Source organism: Garra rufa, chromosome 15 (genome assembly GCF_049309525.1).
Source record: "Garra rufa chromosome 15, GarRuf1.0, whole genome shotgun sequence".
Taxonomy (NCBI): domain Eukaryota; kingdom Metazoa; phylum Chordata; class Actinopteri; order Cypriniformes; family Cyprinidae; genus Garra; species Garra rufa.
Genome location: NC_133375.1, coordinates 27,733,989 through 27,755,993, shown reverse-complemented (window position 1 = coordinate 27,755,993; position 22,005 = coordinate 27,733,989). Strand labels below are relative to the sequence as shown.

At 36.9% G+C, this 22,005-nt stretch overlaps 1 protein-coding gene across 1 annotated transcript in view; it reads left to right on the top strand.

The window, feature by feature from the left end:
• nfic (nuclear factor I/C) overlaps positions 1–21,125 on the top strand; it is an 80,078-nt gene extending 58,953 nt beyond the window's left edge. Inside the window, exons 6-10 of the mRNA XM_073819846.1 lie at positions 719–829; positions 3,684–3,868; positions 8,457–8,616; positions 10,402–10,487; positions 21,105–21,125. Of these exons, the coding sequence (XP_073675947.1) occupies positions 719–829; positions 3,684–3,868; positions 8,457–8,616; positions 10,402–10,487; positions 21,105–21,125 (563 nt within the window). The remainder of the gene's footprint in view (positions 1–718; positions 830–3,683; positions 3,869–8,456; positions 8,617–10,401; positions 10,488–21,104) is intronic.
• Positions 21,126–22,005: the final 880 nt, after the last annotated feature.

Below are 22,005 nucleotides of genomic sequence, written 5' to 3'. Positions count from 1 at the left end.
TTGACTTTTTACTTATGTTCCGCGGAACATAAAAGAAGAAATTTTGAAAACCATTGGGAACCCATTGACTTTTAATGTTCGGAAGAATGTACAAATCTGCTTTTGTGTTCCACAGAAGAAAATAAGTCAAAATGGGTTTGAAGTGACACGGCATAAGTAAATGATGACAGAATTGAGTGAACTATCCCTTTAAATTAAAAAATGTTGAATGAAGAAGATCTCCACTGCTTTGAAAACAAAGCAGTTTCTGGAAACTTATATGATTCACTTAATAAGAAGAGGTTCCATATCGGGAAGGTTCTAAATAGATCACTCTGACATCCATATGGAGACTGTACCGTTGCTTTGACCTTAAATAACCGGCGCAGATCATCAGCTACAGACATATTTTCCCATAATCCCACTGGTCTGGCCGCAAGGAGAGAGTGCACTTTCTGCATTGCACTGCAGCACTGTTAAAACTCTGGTTGTCTCGTCACACTGCGCCACCTTGTGGTCAGTTGTGGTAAATAGAATCATCTGCGGTGACCTGACAGAAGCATCCAGAGTGACCACGCAGTGCTCATTAATTAGCTGACTAAGCTTTCCTTTAGACTCAGAAAAGTTTGTCCTTGTATAGAACAATGGAGCTGAATTTGCAGTATTCTGTATAAGCGAAGCGCACGCTCTCTCCTCCCCCTCCTCCATCTCTCTCTACTTTTCTCTCTTTTTCACACAGGAATCTCCCCTACAGTTAAGAAGACAGAGATGGATAGTCCATCTCCTCAGGAGAGCTCTCCACGTCTCGGCTTCACACAGCACCACAGACCTGTCATTGCAGTGCACAGCGGTGAGGGGACAACACACACATGCATATATTTGTCTGTTCTGTCATCCCAGGCCTGTACACACAAACAACTAGACAGTTTCTACTGTTGTGTTCGGTTATCCAACCAATCTCAGCTAGTATCATCATAGCATGTACAACCTACTTTTATAAGACCCTGTTAAAAATTAACATGATTTGCCATTTGCAACATATTTTAATACCTTAAATGTGACCCTGGACCACAAAACCAGTCATAATGGTCAATTTTATGAATTGAGATTTATATATCATCTAAAACTGAATAAAGCTTTCATTGATGTATGGTTTGTTAGGACAGTATTTGGCCGAAATGCAACTATTTTAAAATCTGGAATCTTAGGGTGCAAAATAATCAAAATGTTGAGAAAATCACCTTTAATGTTGTCCAAATGAAGATCTTAGCTATGCATATTACTAATCAAAAATTAAGTTTTGATATATTTACGGTAGGAAATTTACAAAATATCTTAATGGAGCATGATCTTAATATCCTAATGATTTTTGGCATAAAATTGATCATTTTGACCCATACAGTGTATTTTTGGCTATTGCTACAAATAAAAGGAAGTGAGGTGAGGCCAAGTATGGTGACCCATACTAGGAATTTGTGCTCTGCATTTAACCCATCCAAGTGCACACACACAGTAGTGAACACACACACACCGTGAACACACACCCGGAGCAGTGGGCAGCCATTGCTGCGGCGCCCGGGGAGCAGTTGGGGGATCGGTGCCTTGCTCAAGGGACTCACCTCAGCCGTGGTATTGAGGGTGGAGAGAGTGCTGTACATTCACTCCCCCCACCTACAATCCCTGCCGGACCTGAGAATCGAACCTGCAACCTTTGGATTACAAGTCCAACTCTCTAACCATTAGGCCACGGCTGCCAAGCTACTTAAGATTTTGTGGTCCAGGGTCCAAGATATTACATTTTGATGAAAGATTATGCAGTCAAACCATTTTCTTATTATTTAAGACCAGGATTGTGCATTAAAGTAAGTAGCACCAGATTGAAAAAGTGAAGGGCAGGGACTTGGTTCTATCCATTGGTTGTTGATTGGTTAAAGGCAGATCTGAAAGTTTGTGATTGTAAGAAAGGGCCTGGTGAAACATGAAACATGCACAGATAAATCGTTCACAATTTCATTGGGCTGAGACGAGAATACTGTCAGGTCATTTCTTATAGTAGTACAGTGGTCTGTCGTCTCCGGAGTCTCACAGCTGGCTGAGTTATGCTCTAACAATTAGCCTGGCTGTTCAGATGAATTGGTGGAGCGTGTCAGCCATATGCTGCCTGCACTGAAACATCAAGCCGATATTACCTCTGCTGGGCTTCGCCAAACGTGTTACAGCATACAAAGTGTTCTGTAGAGAATTATGACGGTTAAGTATGACAGGGACGTGACAACTCAACAAAGAGCTCTTTAATTAAGATGTTGGTTATACAGTAGGCAGCTTTATTAATGTGTCACTAAAATGCAAAGGGTGAGCGTTATTGTTTGTTTTGTATACAGGTACACTAGTTCGAAAGTTTGTGGTTGGTAAGATTTTTAGATGTTTTTTAACTTAAAGGAGTAGTTCACTTCCAGAACAAAAATGTACAGATAATGTACTCACCCCCTTGTCATCCAAGATGTTCATGTCTTTCTTTCTTCAGTCGTAAGGAAATTGTTTTTTGAGTAAAACATTTCAGGATTTCTCTCCATATAATGGACTTCTATGGTGCCCCTGAGTTTGAACTTCCAAAATGCAGCTTCAAAGGGCTCTAAACGATCACAGCCATGGAAAAAAGGGTCTTCTTGCTCAGAAAGCGTTTGAGATTAAAAAGTATATAAGTTGTAAATGTTTTTAGAAAATAACCGATCACTAGATAAGACCCTTCTTCCTCAGCTGGGATCATTTAGAGCCTTTTGAAGCTGCATTTAAAATGGATTTTGGAAGTTCAGACTCGGGGGGGCACCATAGAAGTCCATTATATAGAGAGAAATCCTGAAATGTTTTCCTCAAAAAATACCATTACTTTACGACTGAAGAAAGAAAGACATGAACATCTTGGATGACAAGGGGGTGAGTACATTATCTGTAAATTTTTGTTCTGAAAGTGGACTACTGTACTGCTACTAAAAGTGAACTTAAAGTACTGCTTTCTATTGTAATATATTTTAAAGTATGATTTATTTATGTTATGGCAAAGCTGAATTTTCAGCAGCCATTACTTCAGACTTCAGCAGACTATTCAGACTATTCATTCTGATATGCTGATTTGGTTCAGTGTTGAAAATATTAATGTAATTAATATCAATAGTATTATTTCAGTCTTTTCAGGATTATTTGAAAGCTATAAAGCTCAAAAAACAGCATTTATTTGAAATAGTAATTTTTTTTAACATCATAAGTGTCTTTACTGTCACTTTTGATCAATTTAATGCATCCTTGCTGAATAAAAGTATGAATTTTTTTTTTTTTAATCTTACTGACCACAAGCACTTCAACAGTGTTCTTTGGTGGTATTTTTTCAAATACAAAGCCAAATATTGTTTGTTTCAAAACTGAAATCCACAGGTATTGAAGCTAAAATGAATAATTTACAGAAATATTATGAATGTGTCTTCGATTACTCACTCTCTTGTCCTTTCAAACCTATATGACTTTCTTTTTTCTGTCGAACATAAAAGGAGATATTTTAATTAATGTTAATGCTGCTCTTTTACATACAATGCTCAGGGGCTGAAAGGTACTGATAGTTCACCCAAAATGAAAATTCTGTCATTAATTACTCACCCTCATGTTGTTCCAAACCCGTAAGATGTTTATCTTCGGAACATTTTGTCTTTCAGGTATCTCTCGGAGTCCACATCCCTCCTCGTCTCTGCACTTCCCTGGCGCTCCCATTCTCCCCCAGACTGCCTCCACCTACTTCCCGCACACGGCCATCCGGTACCCCCCACACCTCAGCTCTCAAGACCCACTCAAGGATCTTGTCTCTCTGGCCTGTGACCCGTCCAATCAACAGCCCAGCCCGGTAAGAGCATCCTGTTGAACATATATAGACTTCAGCTTTTATTCACACTCTAACAATCAGAGAGGGTAAGTGAAAACATATTGTACGCTACCCAAACAGCAGCCTCACTTGTTCAGCTCAACTAATCAGCAACCATAATTTGGGTAGAACCACATATGGTCCCATACGTGAGCCAAGCACAGCTCTGAGCCTGCCGTGTTTATTCATAATCAACACTGGTTTTGTTAGTATGCCAAATTAAAAATGAGTTGAATTTGTATATAAAGAGGTCATATTTTCCATGACAAAAACAAAAACAAATCTAAAACTCCTGACTTAGTGGATGAAAAGTGTTGTTGCTCAATTCACATGCAACAGGAGCATTTCTGAAAGGGACAGTTCACCCAAAAATAAATATAGTTATCATTTACTCTAATATTTTTCATTACACAATTTGTGTTAATCTGAAGAAAGAAAGTCATACAGGTTTGGAACGACATGAGGGTGAATAAACAGTGACAGAATTTTCTATCCCTTTACTATCAGAGGATAATTTAGTACTTCAGACTAGAAAGAGAGTAAATGTAAAACAGCAGAATTTTAACTGTTTTGGCAGGGGAAAAAACATTAGTGGACCTCAGGGAGACAATTAAATAATAATAAATCCATGTTATGACCCTTTTAAATTATACCAGAAGGGATGAATTAGAAGACTGACTGCTTGCTTCCTGCATCTGCAGTATGTATTTGTGTGTGTGTGCAAGTGTGAGACAGACAGAGTGAAAAGGAGACAGATAAATATGCCATCATGTGCCCTACATGGATCGTAGCCCATGTAATCTGAGCCAAAAAGAGCTGACCGCTGTCTTGTCGAAGCATGCAGCCTCGACACGGTCAGATTTCACCCTTTCCGTTAAAGGGACCTGCAGTCTAAACACAAGCGTCCATCAGCTCTGTTTCCTTCACCGACACTCACAGACAACAGTTCCTCAGTGCCTGTGTTGCCCTGAGCAAATGAAAACCTATTTGGCTGTGTATATATAGGAGATTTTGAGGAAAACATTCCAGGATTTTTTCCATATAAAGAACTTCAATGGTGCCCTAACAGGTTGAAGGTTCAAATTGCTGTTTCAATGCAGCTTCAAAGGGCTCTACACAATCCCAGCCTAGGAATAAGGGTATTATCTAGCATAACGATCAGCCATTTTCTTAAAAAAAGAAAATTATATACTTTTTAACCACAAATTTCACAAGACACAGGACCCTTACTCATTGGCTGGGATTGTGTAGCGCTCTTTGAAGCTGCATTGAAACTGCAATTTAGACCTTCAACCCGTTGATCCCTATTGCAGTCCACTATATGGAGATGAACATCTTGGATGAGAAAGGGTTAGCAAATTATCAGGAAATATTTATTCTCAAAGTAAACTAATCCAAAATCTAATCTTTTGTGGCATTTAAAAATATATATTTTATTTTTTCATTTTTCATTTATTTAGATAAAGATCAGGTAGAATTTATAAATAATAATAATAATATCAGAGCATTCCTAAACACTGTACACTGTAAAATGAATAAAGTAAGTTATGGCAACATATGTTTTTCCATTGCTTTAACTCATCAAATTAATTTTTGCACACGATATGCAAGATTAATCTTTTTGAGTCCTTTTGATAACATTTACGTTAAAAATTGAAAATTGAAGGCAGCAAGTGAATTTAAGATTTTACTTTGAAGTAGGTGGATTTTTTAAAAGTGCATTTTGCAGTACAGTCATTCATTTAATCAATCAGCTAAAACACTTTATTTGAGTGTTATTTCTTCCCATAATGATCTGGGATGTCATCCAAGTAACATGACTGACTAAACGGGGTGAGCAGCTCTGTTATCATTCTGCTTGTTCTGACCGTGAACCAAGAATTAGTACTGGCTGGATGGCTTCATTCTGACAGTGACATAAAGTACTAACACAAAGTGTGAATGACTTATCCTCAGGGGTGCCTGTAGGAGAGTCATGTGCCATTACCACGTCAGGCAGAGAGAATGAGAGAACAGGAAATACAGCCAAGGAGGAGGAGATCTCTGTGTCTAGGGGTGTTGCTTATGTTGGCACAAAAATGGGGGAAGAGCGAGAGAGAGAGACACATTTATGAATCTTGCCCTGTGGCAGCCGTGCCCCGCCGATTCTGCAGACTCATTGAAATTCCCCCTACTGCAGTCTGACCGTAGCCAAGCAGTCACAAAGAACAGCCGCACCGACCCACAATGCCGCTGACTCACTCACCAGCTATTGTTGTGCAGGGCAGTGAGTGTGCAGTTTTCCCCCGCGAGAATGCAAACGAGAGCCAAACCCTCTGAGAGAGAAAGAGAGCATGATGGAGGGTTTTATGGATTTGCGGCCAGGGTAGAACGATAGAACGATGCATAATGGGCCGTTCGCTAGAACAGCGTGCACAACGTTACTCTGTTTCTCCTGCATAACTGCTGATGGCAGGAGAAGGTGGAGATATGTGACTGGACTTAAAAGTTTCAGCAGATACCAATTCATTTTTCCTCTTTAAAAAAATGATTGGCTAAAGAAGTTCAAATACTGCTTGTTTTGGGAAAAATCTGCTCTTTTGACAATCTACAGCAGCTCTTAAATGCTAAGTGAATTTAGGCATCACAACATTACAGTGTTTACTATGAAAAATGGATATTAATTTTGAGATTTGCTAAAGACTACATTTAACAGTGTTATTTAAGTATAAGTCTGCAATGTCAGTAGTGTAAATTAACAATGTGTATTCTTTCTTCATGTTACCTGCACCCATCAGACAGTTGGATTGAGCCCAGTGCACTGTGGGTGTTAAAATTTCCTTTTTGGCCAAAGGCAATCCCACAGCCCTTCTATCTGTGTTTCTTCTTCTAGTCATTTAACAACTTTTTTCATAAACGTCACCTTTCTACTGCATAGACAGCCAAGTTTTATTAAAAGCCCATATTGTCAATGGTGAATCATCCTTTAATTGAGCTTTAAGTAAGTGTTATACAATAATGTAAAATGATCGCTGTGTTGAGATCACATAACCAGGCGTGTCTTGAAATTTAACTCCAACATTTTCCAGGGAATTTTATAGTATCCAGAGCAGGTGGGGGCCGCAGAGAGGCTTTTTAAGATAACAAATAAGTATTTTCTAATACTGTGTTCCATTCAATGTCATATGCGAGATATTCACACTAAATCTTGCACAGGTTGTCCTATTAGATTTTGTCTTATGCATGGAAAACGATGCAAAATGGCAATGCTGCAGTAGCATTTGTTTTGCAGGTGTGCAAATATCAACAGAGATAGTTATGCACTGTCTCTGTAAACATTTGCTTAACAGGTTTTATTGTCTGTAATGTAGAAACTAATTTTGAAATCATTCCTTACATTCCAAACAATAGAATATGGCGCTGCAACGCCAAGGTCATATGTTTGATTCCAAGGAAATTAATAAATTGATGAATACCTTGTATATCTTGATTGCAATGTAAGTCGCTTAGGATATAAGTGTCTGCCATTTATAACATAAATGTAATGCAATGTAATGTAATGTCATGCATCTTTATCAGTTTCAGGTTTTAAATCTTTATGTGGCGTTCTATTGCACTTTTCCAAGTAGAAAGTTGGAAATTCCAATTTTTAAACTGAATGGAACACTGCATTAGTTCACCAAAAATGATTAACACCTTTAAGAACTGTTAAAACCTTCCATAATATCAACCATGATATTTAGCTAGTAGTCCTAAATATGCAGAGATCTTAAAGGGATAGTTCACCCAAAAATGAAAATTCTGTCATTAATTACTGACTCATGGCGTTCCAAAACCGTAAGACCTTCGTTCATTTTCGGAACATAAATTAAAATATTTTTGATGAAATCTGAGAGCTTTCTGACCCTGCATAGATAGCAATACAACTACCATGCTCATGGCCCAGTAAGGTAGTAAGAACATTAAAATAGCTAAAATAGTCCTTGTGTCCAGTGGTTCAACTGTAATTTTATGAAGCTACGAAAATACTTTTTGTGCACAAAGAAAACAAAAATAATTACTTCATTTAACAATTTTGTCTTTTCCGTGTCAGTCTTCGATGCACGTTAACAAGAGTATCACGACGTAGTAATTTAGTAGCTTCATAAAATTAAGGTTGAACCAACTGATGTCACATGGACTAGTTTAACGATTTCCTTACTACCTTTCCGGGCCTTCAACGTGGTAGTTGCGTTGCTGTCTATGTCTGTCTGTAAGCTCTTGTATTTCATCAGAAATGTCTTAATTTGTGTCGAAGATGAACAAACGTCTTACAGCTTTGGAATGACATAAGTGAGTAATGACAGAATTTTCATTGTTGGGTGAACTATCCCTTTAAAATCTACCATGATATCAACCATGATATTTAGCTAGTAGTCCTAAGTATGCATAGATCTTAACGAATTTTAGCGTTAAAGGACAAAAACAGAGCTAAAGCGAGAGTAAGACAAACACAAAGACAGTAGATGCATGTATTGTGATGTTAGCTGTGTAGAGGCAGTGAGGAGTCCCTCCCCACAGTGGCTGACTATTGCCCTCTCTTCCTCTGCAGCTGAATGGCAGTGGTCAGGTGAAGGTATCCAGTCACTACATCTCCTCTCAGATGCTGGCCCCCCCACCACCCCCCGGCCTGCCCCGTCTGACGCTGCCCCCAGAGTCCAAATCCAGCACCACCTCTGCAGACGCAGCTGCCAGCTCACCCACCTCCCCCAGTAAGTGGGACGCTTGCACCCCGCCCTCTCTGTCCCACCTCTGACAGGGCACCTTTCGCCAAAAAAAAACAAACAGCAGCACACACACATTAAACCCCAGGATTTAGTAAAGTATACCTCTTTAGAGTGATTAAATTAGCAAGAAACCTAATAAACTAATCGACAAATGAAGATGGCTGGCTCAGAGTTAGTGGTCTGGCTCATGTCACAAACCATTTACATAGTCACAAAGACACAACACACAGTTGTCTTGGCTGCTTTTAAATGCATTACATTTTATCATATATATATACATATATTTATATCTGCTATAAAAACGTTGATTTCAGTGTTAGAGAAACAATGCAAGTGTCTTTCCATCAGTAAAACGTATAAACACAGATACATTTGGATGACAAGTCGATCAGCTTTAATGGGCCAGTGCTTGCTGCCCTGTCCATTAATCATGCTAATTTAATTATTAATGCAGAGAACAGCTCAATATGTTCACCATCCGCTGTGCTGCAGAATCCCCAATGATCAATCGCCTCGATACGCCATCTCGCACAGTCAGACTCAATGCTCGGCATGATTATTCAGCTAGAATCACGTCCCGTAATCACGTCAGCTTATCCAAAGGCTCGCTTGATAAAGATGAATGCGTAGATTATGTTGTGTGGTCTTTGTTTACCAACAAGACAAGGAGAATTTCCAAAGAAACGTAAGAATGCACGTCAGCTTCTGTAATTGCTGATAATACGGTCTTTAAGAGATGAGGGCGCACATTCGCTAACAGAGTTGGATTTACATAAGCAGACAACAAAATGAGCCACACAGAATATTTATTTACACAGTCTGACAGTAACAAACACAGAAACTGTGACCCAATTTCAGCATGAATTCAATGTCTGTTTAAAACAGATGCTCACCATACATGCTCACATAGCATTTATGATCTCTACTGAGTAGGGATGTAAAAAATCTCACAATATCATAATATTGCGTTATGTGGTCCACAATACGATATTTATTAGAAAAAGTATTGGAAAAAATTTCAGATTTTGTACATTGTAAAGTTAAATTCTTCTATCTAAGAAAAAAGATTTTAAAAGAGATTTTATTTTGAAAAAAATATCCAGCTTCAGTGAAAACAGGCTTACAAAAATGTGTCTTACTACAAATCTAGTGAAATGCTGTAATCATCTGCCGCGAAAATTAACTGGTGGCCATGAAACTCACAGTACATGCTATAAACGAGTTCACTGCTTTCATTTAATGTGAACTGAGACATTCTGAGGCGCGGAAAACACCGGATCACAAGCTGATTGTCTGAATGAAGTGTGTGCTTCGCTTTAAAACGCACAGCGAAAACATGATGAAGATGAAGGGATTAAGCCATATTGCACTTTTGATTTTAGTTTGTTTGAAATACTGTGCCATAATGGCCCAAAATGCAACTTTAAAGATCTTTTATGTTAAAATAAGAAGTTTAAATACATTTTAAAAACTACGCTTTTTGCCCAGTAAGACCTATCGTTGCATATCGACATGTTATCACGATAATATCAAAACAGTTTTGCTATCGCAATATCACAATATTGATAATATTGTTACATCCCTACTACTGAGTAAAGTAATATTAAGCTGTGTGTTTTAAACACTGAATCCACCAGGAATTAGATTTTGAAACTGTTCGCACTGCTTGTACCTTACAGAGATTTTCATAATGTTGAGCATTTCTCATCTTTTTGACGACCTCACAACTTTGTGGTCCCATTTCAATCCCAATTACTCTCTTTCTTTTAGCATACTCTGCTCCCGGGACGCCACCTGCCAACCGCTCCTTCGTAGGAATTGGTTCTCGAGACACTGGCAGTCTGTATCAGGCACAGGTATCACAACACAAACCTCCATATACATTTTATTCACACACAAACTTACAGATCATCCACTCTCTAACACACACCCCCACCTCAAATGAAATTCTAATGCTTATTACAGACTAAACTGAATAACTGCATTTTAACTACTGAAACTTGGACTTTTTCTTGATAAGTCTCAGAAACCTAACCACCATGAAAATGTTAAAAATTCAATCTTGATTTCAAGCAGTACTAGAAAATTTCCCTTGAACCCTAGTGCCCTGAGGAAACACTACAGCAGCGCTAGTCTGGACCCTCTGAGAGACCCAAGCCTTCTGTGTTCAATTATAGATCAGAAATGAGCAGATACTGTATCTACCGCTGGACCCTCAACTGCCAAATGAAATGTAGTCTTTCACATTAAATATAGAGCCGATATAGATACAACACCTTAACCAATATATGGGTAATTCATGGAATGTCTAAGGAATTATTTAATAAATTTAAATAAAATGTAATATATATTTCTGAGAATATTTTATCAAATATATTATATATATATTATATATATATATATATATATATATATATATATATATATATATATATATATATATATATATATATAAGAGGATATTCTATAAAATATTTGATATTTTATTTTATTTTAAAAAAGAAATTCTCCAGTTTGTGCTTAAAACATAATATATTCTTACATTCTTTAAGGGATAGTTAACCCAAAAATGACAATTTTGTCATTATTTACTCACCCTCATGTCGTTCAAAAGCTGTAAGACCTTTGTTCATTCAGAACACAAATTAAGGTATATTTAATGAACAAAGTCATAATTGTTGTTTTCTTTGCGCAAAAAAAGTATTCTCATAGCTTCATAAAATTAAGGCTGAACCACGGGTGTCACATGGACTATTTTAACAATGTCCTTACTACCTTTTGGGCCTTGAACGTGTCAGTTGCATTGCTCTCTATGCAGGGTCAGAAAGCTAAATATATGAATATATATATGAATAAATATGAATATATCGTTCATCAAAAATATCTTAATTTGTGTTCTGAAGATGAAGGTCTCACGAGTTTAGAACAACATGAGGGTGAGTAATTAATGGCAAATAAAAAATTTTGGTGAACTATCCCTTTAAGTAAATGATTATTATTACCAAGACCAAAAATATTAAACGAATGGGTTTTTTGCGGTCCACCATATAATCCTATGAATTTCAGCCTTCATCTTTATTAATCACATGAGAAACTTTTGCATGCTCAGCAAAATCCTGACCTGATTAAACGGCACAAAATAGCGTCTGACATTTTTTGTGATGCTTCATGAATCCTATAGGACATCAGCCCATAAATAAACACTTGAAAGGTCTTCCATAAGTAATAGCTGCAGTTACGTGAGATTTGGCTGGGGAATGCGGCAGTGCTCAGGTAAAATCTGAACTGTGGAGGTGATTGAACTGCACGGCTCTGGAGTCCGAGTGCGCTGCTGCATTGCAGTGCTTTCAGCTCCATAAAAAAGTGTAAATGCTCTTGACTGAGCCGTGTGATGAGGGAGACAGAAGCATGATCAATGAGTACTAGAGGAATTGTGTGCGTTTTTTATGTATTATAAATCAACCTTCAACCCAGCAAATGACAAACAGACAGCAGGAACACAGCCATTAAGGTTCTTCTCTTACTGTTGTTTTGCATGTGAGTTGTGCAGTAGGGAAAGTCCAAACTTTTCTGACTCTCATCTAGATGTGTCTGTGTCCCTTTGAGAGTATCATGAGCTGAGAGGGAGGGGGAAAGAAGTCGTCGAATTAACGAATGGGTGGAGAGGAGGGTCCGTTTGTTTGCTCTGAGGTGGTCACGTCCAGGGCTGTCTGGTTGCTAGGGGAAACCAGACATGATGTAATTGTCGGATGAACCTGTGCTTGAGTGAGTGGAAAAGGAAGAGTACACTGCGACCAATCAAATTGACCAATATGTCTTGTACGACCGAGACTAATGGCGGACTGGCCTGGGAATCATTGACTGTCCAGACCTAGTCTGACAAAACACAGTTGTCTTTTTCTCTTTTTCACTGTAAAGAGAGTTCTTGCACATTTTTACTTGGATATTTTTACCTGACTATAAATTATACCTGACTATTAAGCAGTTTTTCTTTTGTTTGCACTGTGAAAAGCAGAGTTAGCAATCACTGTGAAAAGCAAGGTCAACTAAAACGAAATACATTTTTGTTCTTTAAAATAATTTAAATCTGAAATAAAATATGAATACTAAATGAAAACCTAATCAAAAAATGTAAATATTGGCAACTAAATAAAAAAGTTTCAGTTGAAGCACTAAAATAATTAACTGGAAATTATTAAACACAACAAATACATTTTTAAAGTTTTAAGAAAAAAATTAACTTAATTAAACAGAAAGTAAAGTTAAAAAAAAATGTAATTAAACATAAATTAATTAAAAATATTAATAACAAAAAATATATATAAATAATATAAAAAACTAATATAACACAACTTATTATTATAACTTAATAATTTAAATCGGAAAAAAATATATATAAAAGATGAAAAACTTAAACGAATCAAAAATTTTAAATGTTACATTGGCAACTAAATAAAGTTGAAGTTGAAGCACTAAAATTATTAGCTGGAAATAAAAAAACACTAAAGGTTAGCTTTTTAGAGTTTTAAAAATAAATTAAACTTAATTAAACCTAAATTAAGCAAAAATATTATTAACAAATGTAATTGTATATTAATAATACTAAAATAACACTGGTAAAAAAAAATGTGAAGGTCCAGTCATAACTGTTTTGACACTTGAAAATGAATCAAATATTTTTCAATTAAATAATTATTATAATAATTATTTTTAAACAAAAAAGTTTGAGTACTAAAATTATTACCTGAAAAAAAAAAAAAAAAAAACTTTTAAAGTTTTACAAATAAATTAAACAAATTAACGTAAAGTAACTGAAAATATTAAGAATAAATATAATAGTATATAAATGACACTAAAATAACATTGGCAAAAAATCAAAATTTTTTATACCTGTTTTGACCTCTAAAAATAAGTTAAATAATAATTATTATAATAATTATTATTCAACGATATAGTTTACTTGAATACAACTTGTTAATTAAAAATAATTAGTTTTGTCCATTCTTTTTTATTTCTTTTGTTTGTACTGTAAAAAGCAGGGTTATTATCATTGACTAAAATGAATTTGTTCACTGAAATAATTGAAATCTAAAATAAAATATAAATAAAAGATGTAAAACTTAAACTAATCAAATTTAAATAAAAAAAGTTTAGGTTGAAGCACTAAAATAATTAACTAGAAATAATAAACATCACAACATAAATTAAATGTAACATAACTGAAAATAATAATAACAAATATAATAGTATATAAATAATACTAAAGCAACACTAGTGAAAAGTAAAAATAGGAAGTTCCTGTCATACCTGTTTTGTCCCTTAAAAATAAAATAAATAATTGTTATTAAGCAATATTGTTTACTTGAAAACAGCCAGTTAAATGTTTTTTTTAACACATGAAAACAAATTTTTAATATACCTGCTCTTTCTTTCTTCCTCTCTCTTTATTTTTCTTTCTTCCCTTTACTCTCCCATTCTATGTCTTTGTATTAAAGCAACACTAAAGAGTTGTTTTTTTTTTTTTTTTGCCTTAAAATAATGTTTCCGAACTCGTGTCAGTGGTTCATCAACTCATAAATGGGTGAAACGGCACTTTCGTATTTGCTTTGCGACCCTCTATCGGCCAGAACAGCACTATGTAAGTTTGGGTCGTCGGGTCGTGGTTTTGTAGTTCAAATGAGACTACAAATGCGACTTGCTTTACGGAAAAAAATTAGCAAACTATGTCATTATTATGTTTTATTTCGTTTTCATACTTTCACAAAGTCATGCAACATACTCTACCTTGTCACTGGACATCGTTATTTCCAAAGCCGGTCCTGGATAGCCTCCAAACAAATAACGTGCATGTGACGCGACGGTAGGGTTCAATTATTTACGACAGCGGTAATGGACAATTCCACTTCCAACCTGTAGAGGGAGCGAAGTTCTTTAGTGTTACTTTAAACTCTGAGTTTAATGGACTTCTGTTGTTTTCTTTACTCTGATGAAAAGCTTACGTTACTAACAATCTTTGTTTTTAGAGGAGCTTGTATTTCAGCCTCACCTCCAAGCTCTCCAGAAGTATTGTAATTAAAGGGAGAAACTGTCATTTGTTAGGCCCTTGTGGTCTAATATGTCCCCCTTCTTGGACTGTGAACCCGCCCTCGTCTCAGCTTTATATTTTCATAACCTAAACCACCTGTCACCAAGACAAAGCCTGTAGCTTTTATAGGGAACTAAATATTTTGTTTGGAGTGAACGCCTAACCACTGTTAGCCTGGGCTCTCACTGGTCCCTATGTCCTCAGGACAGAATGAGTGAGTGAGAAAGCTTCAGCTTTGGATATGCCCTAGCACAAAGAAAAATGAAAATATCAGGCAGCTGGTAAAAAAAAAAAGAACAGTCTGGAAGGGTTGACTGAAACCCATGTGATGAGACAAAGATGGAATGGTTTTAACTTTGGAATATCATTTAAACACCTGGCCTTGTCTTTACAATTTAGATGATTCAAAATTACATTTGGGTGCCATTATGGATATCAAATAAATGATTAATGTGTTCATTAAAAGGTTAGTTCACCTAAAAATGAAAATTCTGTTATTACTCACGTCGTTCCAAACCCGTGAGACCTTCGTTCATCTTAAGAACATAATTGAAGATATTTTTGATGAAATCCAAGAGCTTTCTGAATAGACTGCAATGCAACTGACATGTTCAAGGCCCAGAAATGTAGTAAGAACATTGTTAAAATAATCCATATGACATCAGTCTTCGATGCACGTTTACGAGAGTACCACAAAGCATGTGTGTCGCAGAGCCAGCGTTCTGATGTAAATAAATATAACAGAAGTTGTGGCAATATGGTACACATAGTTTAGCTAGTCGAGCTTTTACATTTTCGTTTGTGAATATACATTCCGCCACCCTTCCTTCAACCCATTTGTTTATTGTTCCAACAATCAGCCTTAATTTGTTTGATCTGATTCAGCTCACCAAGACCAACCACTGAAAAACATCCAAGAAGAAAGCAAATAGTGTGTCATTTCATGGCACGGTGGGGTAATGTTAAATATCTGCTTAATTTAACATCTTTAGTCAGTTTCACTAGTGGTTTTGCGTTGGCTTGCTTGTATCAACATTTGTATAGATGAATTTGATAATGACTCCCCACTTTCTGGCCTGGTTCTGTTGGCCTTCACCACATTAATCAAAGAAAAACATTAGACGACGTTACACTTGACATTTTCTTGAGCTGTTTTGATCATATTTAAGTGTAAATTAAGCAGGCCATCAATTTGAGGTGAGATGGGAGATTATATCCACAAAAAGAGAAGAGAGGCATATGCGGCAGCACATTTTCCTACCAAAGAAAGTATTGAGTTTCCATGACTTATGCTGTAAATATATTAAAGCACAACTTGACTCTCTAGAGGAAGAGGATTATGAATTTATCTCATCAAGAGACGTTTTCGGTATAGTAAAATGGTGTGTTGTCACTTGAACACAAAGCCAAGATGATATCCAGAGCTCTAGAGTATATATATATATTTGTGTCTGTGAGTGTGTGTGTTTCTCCAGAATATATTTATAAATTCAGTTTTTCCTCTGGAGTATTCAAGGGTAACATTTAGCCTTTCGGTTTCGGGTGAAATGCATTTTGACAAAGGAGTGGGGCTGTAATTGTGCTGTCAGATTCACAAGCCATGAAAACAAGTTCAATCCCCACACTGCCCACTCTCATGGGTTCGGATTTGATCCAGTAATCAACACGAAATATGATTTGGGAAAATTGCATCCCAATACACTGTAGTAATCACTCAGAAAGCAGCATCTTTGCATTTCCCAGCAGTGTCGGCTGTCATTATAAACATATTTCTCTTCCTGGCAGTGGTTGCTAAAGTATGCTGAAGTGTCATGGGTTGCGTAAGGTTAACCTTAGCTCCAGTTTCAATAACAGTATTACGCCATTCTCAGCAAGCTAGCGAACAGAAGTCAAAATAGACTGATTTCATTAAAGGAGACATATTATGCCCCTTTTTATAATATGCTATATAAGTCTTGGGTATCACCAGAATGTATCTGTGAAGTTTCAGCTCAAATTTTGTTTAAGTAGAAGCAGAAACACATTGTTTTCGTGCATGACTCTTTAAATGCAAACGAGCTGCTGCTTCCCACTAGAGCTTAGATCGGGCCCAAAAAATGAAACCCGATCCTACCCGAGCCCGTGCACCTTGTGTCCGAGCCCGACCCGGTCCGACACATTAACTGTAATTATGAGCCCGAGCCCGATTTAAACCCGACTATTTTTTAATACGTGAGCCGTTATAACAGAAGTTCTCAACTACAATTCTAAGTTGTTTGAACTACAGAAATTAGTTTAGATTTATCTTAATGAAAAATGCAACAAGGACGAAGCATGCAAACTGCATTGTTTGTTTATTCAGAATGGATCGACACATATGTTGTCACTGCCCACGACTTATTGAAAATGTTTCCATACCTCCGAATTTCCTCCAAACTTGCTCAAAGTTAATTCCCCCGTTTTAATTTTTTTCTGTACGTCTTCAAGCTTCATGTTGCACTTAAGCTATACCCATACACAGTGCAGCACAGCTGGCCCGGTGTTATGTGTGCAGGTGGAAGAGAGGAGCTAGAGCGTTGCTGCGCATGATTGCAAATTGCGCAACTTTGTAGACCTACACGTGTTGCTCAGGCCGACTTTGCTAAAATATTCGTATAATATTTATAATTATGGCATAGCTCTCCACCCAATTAGGCTAATTAAGTAATGATTAAAAAAAAAAAAAAAAAAACACACACAAATGCTTGATCATGGCCTCGCCCAGCCCAGCCCAGCCCGGCCCGAAGATAGTGGCAGGAAATATCTGTTTGGTTTTGATTAGGGATGCACCAAAATGAAAATTCTTGGCTGAAGCCGAAACCAAACAAAATGAAACACTAGTCTATTACCGAACACGTTTCTTGGCAATTTTTTTTTACCATTGCATAAATTAAATAGCCAAAATGTGCTTTTTTACAGTTTTGTCTTGCTTTTCAAAGAAAATATAAATTACAAAACAACCATTTAAAAATACTTACTTAACACTGAACATTTTTAACATTTTAGTAGACATTATAGGCTACCAAAGCACAATTTAACTTAAAATTTAAAGGTCCCATATTGTCAAAATCGAAATTTCCTGGCTTTTTTCATGATAACTGAGGTCTAGGGGTTATGTAACTACCATATAAGTTTCAAAACAGTCAGTCCACAGCAAACTGCACACAGCCTGAATAAAGTAGCCGTTCCTTTTCACGAGCCGCTGTAACTTCCGTAAAAATATGACGTCCGATCTACTCAAGTCACCGCCTTCAGTCACCACCCCGAGCACCAAACACCGTCCCACCCTCCTTTTGTGAAACCTCGACAACTTCGCGTCCATGCCATTGCTAAGCAACAACAACACGAAAACGGTGGAGAAAACCCTGTTCAGTCGATAGATGTCGAAACTACATCATTACACAGGCTTCCGAACAACGTTAATATATGAGACCAGTGGCACGTCAGCTTCAGCCTCTTTCACACAGCCATTCCGCAAAATGAATGAATATTAATTAGATAGGCCAAAATCGACCTGTTCTTGACAGAGCTCCTAAAAAAGGAGCTGTAAAAATATATTGAGATGGATTTTGGCACTTATACTGCAGATATATATTCTTAAGGACATCAACAACTAAAATAAACCTCCAGAAATGTGTACAATATGGGACCTTTAAAAAAGTTTGTAAAATAATATTCTTTGGCCATTTTGAAGACCCCCTTCTTTAACCAGGCATGTGTTTTTTAATGTACAAATAAATGCAGCCTTGCTGAGCAGAAGAGACTTCTTTTAAAACATTAGAAAATATTACAGATCCCAATTTGAATACTATGTGTGAATGTTATCATAAATGTATTAACAGAGCTGTTGTAATTAATTTTTGTAATTACAATACTAACATATAAGAATGTTGACTTTTATTTTGGCGTAACCCCGCAAGAAGACCTCAGTACTTTTTTTAGCTGACAGCAGCAGATTTATGAATGATTCTCATCATGCTGTTTCAGCGCAGATTTTACTTGCACTTTGGACTTTGAACCCTGGCTAACGAGTTTTTTGCAACGCCTTAGCTAAAGAAACATCCATATACCATGATAGTGTGAGTTTAGGTTTAGAATATAGTGGTGACAGTAGATGGTTTGTATCTTGTTCATGACGATCTAAACACTGCAAACACACCCCTCTCTACTATTCAAAGCAGAATCTAACGAGTTGGACGTTCCTCGTTCACTACAATCAGTGTCTTTCTGATAATGGGAGGCCAACACTTAGTCGGAGACCAGAATTGAGGAACCTATTAAAACTAATATGGAGTAAAAACCAATGACTGCCAGACAGAGAGAGAGAGAGCTCAGCAGGATCCCACCCAAGCCTTTTAAAAGCATAACAGGATTTTGGCTTTCATTCACAGACCGCTGAAGTCTTTTTAAAATTTGACAAGGTTTAAAAACAGAAAAAGGGAGTTCATGCCATAAGCCCCTGGCTCAATATTTTCCACTAAGATTTAAGTAATTTCACAGCAGTCCAACAGACATCTTTAACTACCCCCGAATGTATTGATTTAATAATGCTAAAAAAGGAAAATCTGTTCCCATTCCCCGCTGAAGAGTTTGTATACATCAGACTGATGACTTGATTCTTGAACAACACCAAACCACAGACTAATGACTCCCCTAATGCACAATGCAGTGCCCAGATATTCGCACACAGCCTTGAGAATCTACATTAAAATCGTTTGACACATTTAGGTATAAAAAACAGTGCACACAGCAGCCGTGGCGCCAAAGAGTTTTAGCAGCTCTTGATCATTGATCAACAAAGACCAGATTCACAATCTATGGACCACATGCATGACCAGCTATCTAAACTGACATGCCACAATACAAGTTATTTAACTAACCGTACAGTATATCAACATCTTCACCTAAAGGTGACATATCCATGTTTAAGTGCTATAATCGTGAAAAAGTGCTATAAAACGCAAAAAAGGACAACCCAGTTACATTGTTTTGATAAGCCTTTTTCTGCAAGCATGTGAAAAAACGAGGACGTCAGATTACACCCCCCCGTGACGTGGTAAGGGGATCTAAATATAATGTTACCGCCCCTTAACCTGAACATTTTTTTTTACCCACGCTACTGTCATTTTTTTTTCTCAAGCGACAACTGTGTAGCAACGCCATGGCAAAAGTTCGAGCAAAGCATGCTAACTATTCTTTTGTTGGCTGCACAGAAGAGCAGAGAAAACTATTTAGAGTCCCAGCCTCAGAGAAGACAAGAGAGCAGTGGATTTATTGATTTATTTACTTCTATATTACACTGCTTCCACACAGATCTAATATAAACATGCAATTTCTTTCCCAGCTGTTTACCTTCACAAACATAACAAACTGATTTTGTAACTCATGTGTGTTTTTAACATAACCTTGTGTGTATGTGACAGTTTAAGCGCAAAAAGACATGAAAGAGAACTTAGTTTAGTACTCACATGCTGTGCAACAGCTGCTTTCTGTGCGTGTGCTTCGGATGTGTGCGCTCAGAAATCCCTATATCAGAAGTTTGAACTAATATGATTTAAAATGCATGATTTCAGTGAGATAGACATGATAATCAAAACTAGGGATGCACCGAATGTTCGGCAACCAAAATTATTTGGCCAAAAAAAGCTCTTTTATAAGCAAAATAGACTTAGAATAAGCAAAAAGGCAGAATAAATTATACCGAACAATGACGTGATGCATTTAAATAGAGGTGCGCACATATTTAGCTAATATATATATTACTGAACCAAAACTTTTAAAGCGTTGTGTAAATATCACTTGTGAACAGAATATTTGTATTGTGTATCATTTCTAATCAAGTTCTAAAGTTGTCAAATAATGCATTAGGATACATGAAGAGTGAAATGACTGTTAAGACTGAAGTCTTAGGCAGTCAAGGCAGTTGGCCTTTTTATTTCAGAAATGTAATTTCAAGCACAAAATGCTATTTACCAGTACACAATTTAAGATGCGATGGAAGTGGCATTGTGGTGGAAATGTTTATGAGGTTTCAGAAAAATGCAAGAATGATGAATGAGTGTTTGTGAGGAATGTTTGTCCTTTATTCATAGACAAATAAAACTAGTGTGAAAAGTGTGTTTTAAGAAAGTTTATTTTTTCCAAAACTCTACAAAGTCAAAAGCACCCATTGTTTAAGAAAAAGCCCATATAAATCGCCCTTTGCATTCAATTTAGATGAACCGGATCCATCTCGACTAGACTGCGGTTGGGTTCAGATGAGTTTTTATCTGATTTAGCCAGCTATCCCATAGCACTCCTCCTATTGTGTTACTTGTGTTTGTACAGATGTCTTAGTGATTTTGATTCTCTCTCTTTCTCTATCTTCCAGTCCTGGTATCTGGGGAACTGATCATCACACGCACGCAGACGAACCCGAGGAGGCACAGACATGGATTTGAAAAATCAATTTTTTGTGGAATTTACAAGAAAAAAAAAAAAGAAGTTGTGAACGAGATGCAAGAGGGAAAATCCGATATATATGCAGTATTTGTATATATACACACACATATATATATATACACAATATGTGTGTATAGATATATGTGCACACATATTTATATATGCATAACGACGTACAGTATAAGATGCTTCAATACACTTTTTTTCGAAAAGACAATGGAAACGCAGACGAGCGCGAGAGAACGGCCATAGATGGAACGTAAGAAAAAAAGGAGACAAAAGAGGAGGATGTTTTGCTTTTTTTTTCTGGGAGGGCAGCCCCGAACTATGGCGTACATTGATGGACATGTCGAAAAAGGCCCACCCTGACTCCCTGCCTCCTGGAATGCCTCTCCTCAACCCCCTCCTTCTGCTACAGGTGCTGCTTCCTCCTATATGCAAAATAAGTATCCTTTATTTTCTTAACGAACAGGGAAGAGAAACCCCAACGAAAGGGTTTTTCCGCTAGCATTTCGCCACAGGTTTGGAGGTGAGCACGGTCTGTTTTTATTCGTTTTTTAAGTGCGCAAAGGCAACGCGACGTGGAAAAGGAAACGAAAAGGTTGATGCTTCCGTTCACACGACATTTCGGAAAAGCAAAAAAGAAATGCAAAAGGCTACTTTTCATCCAGTTTTATTGACAATCATGTATCTGCGTCCTTGGTTTCGTTCAGAGGGTGATGTTTTCTAAATTGCATTCTCCACCGTTTGTAACGGACTCCACTTTTTGGTGGAAACCCGTCATGTTTTTTGTACATCGGAGGAATATTAGTGGTACCTCAGTGACATTA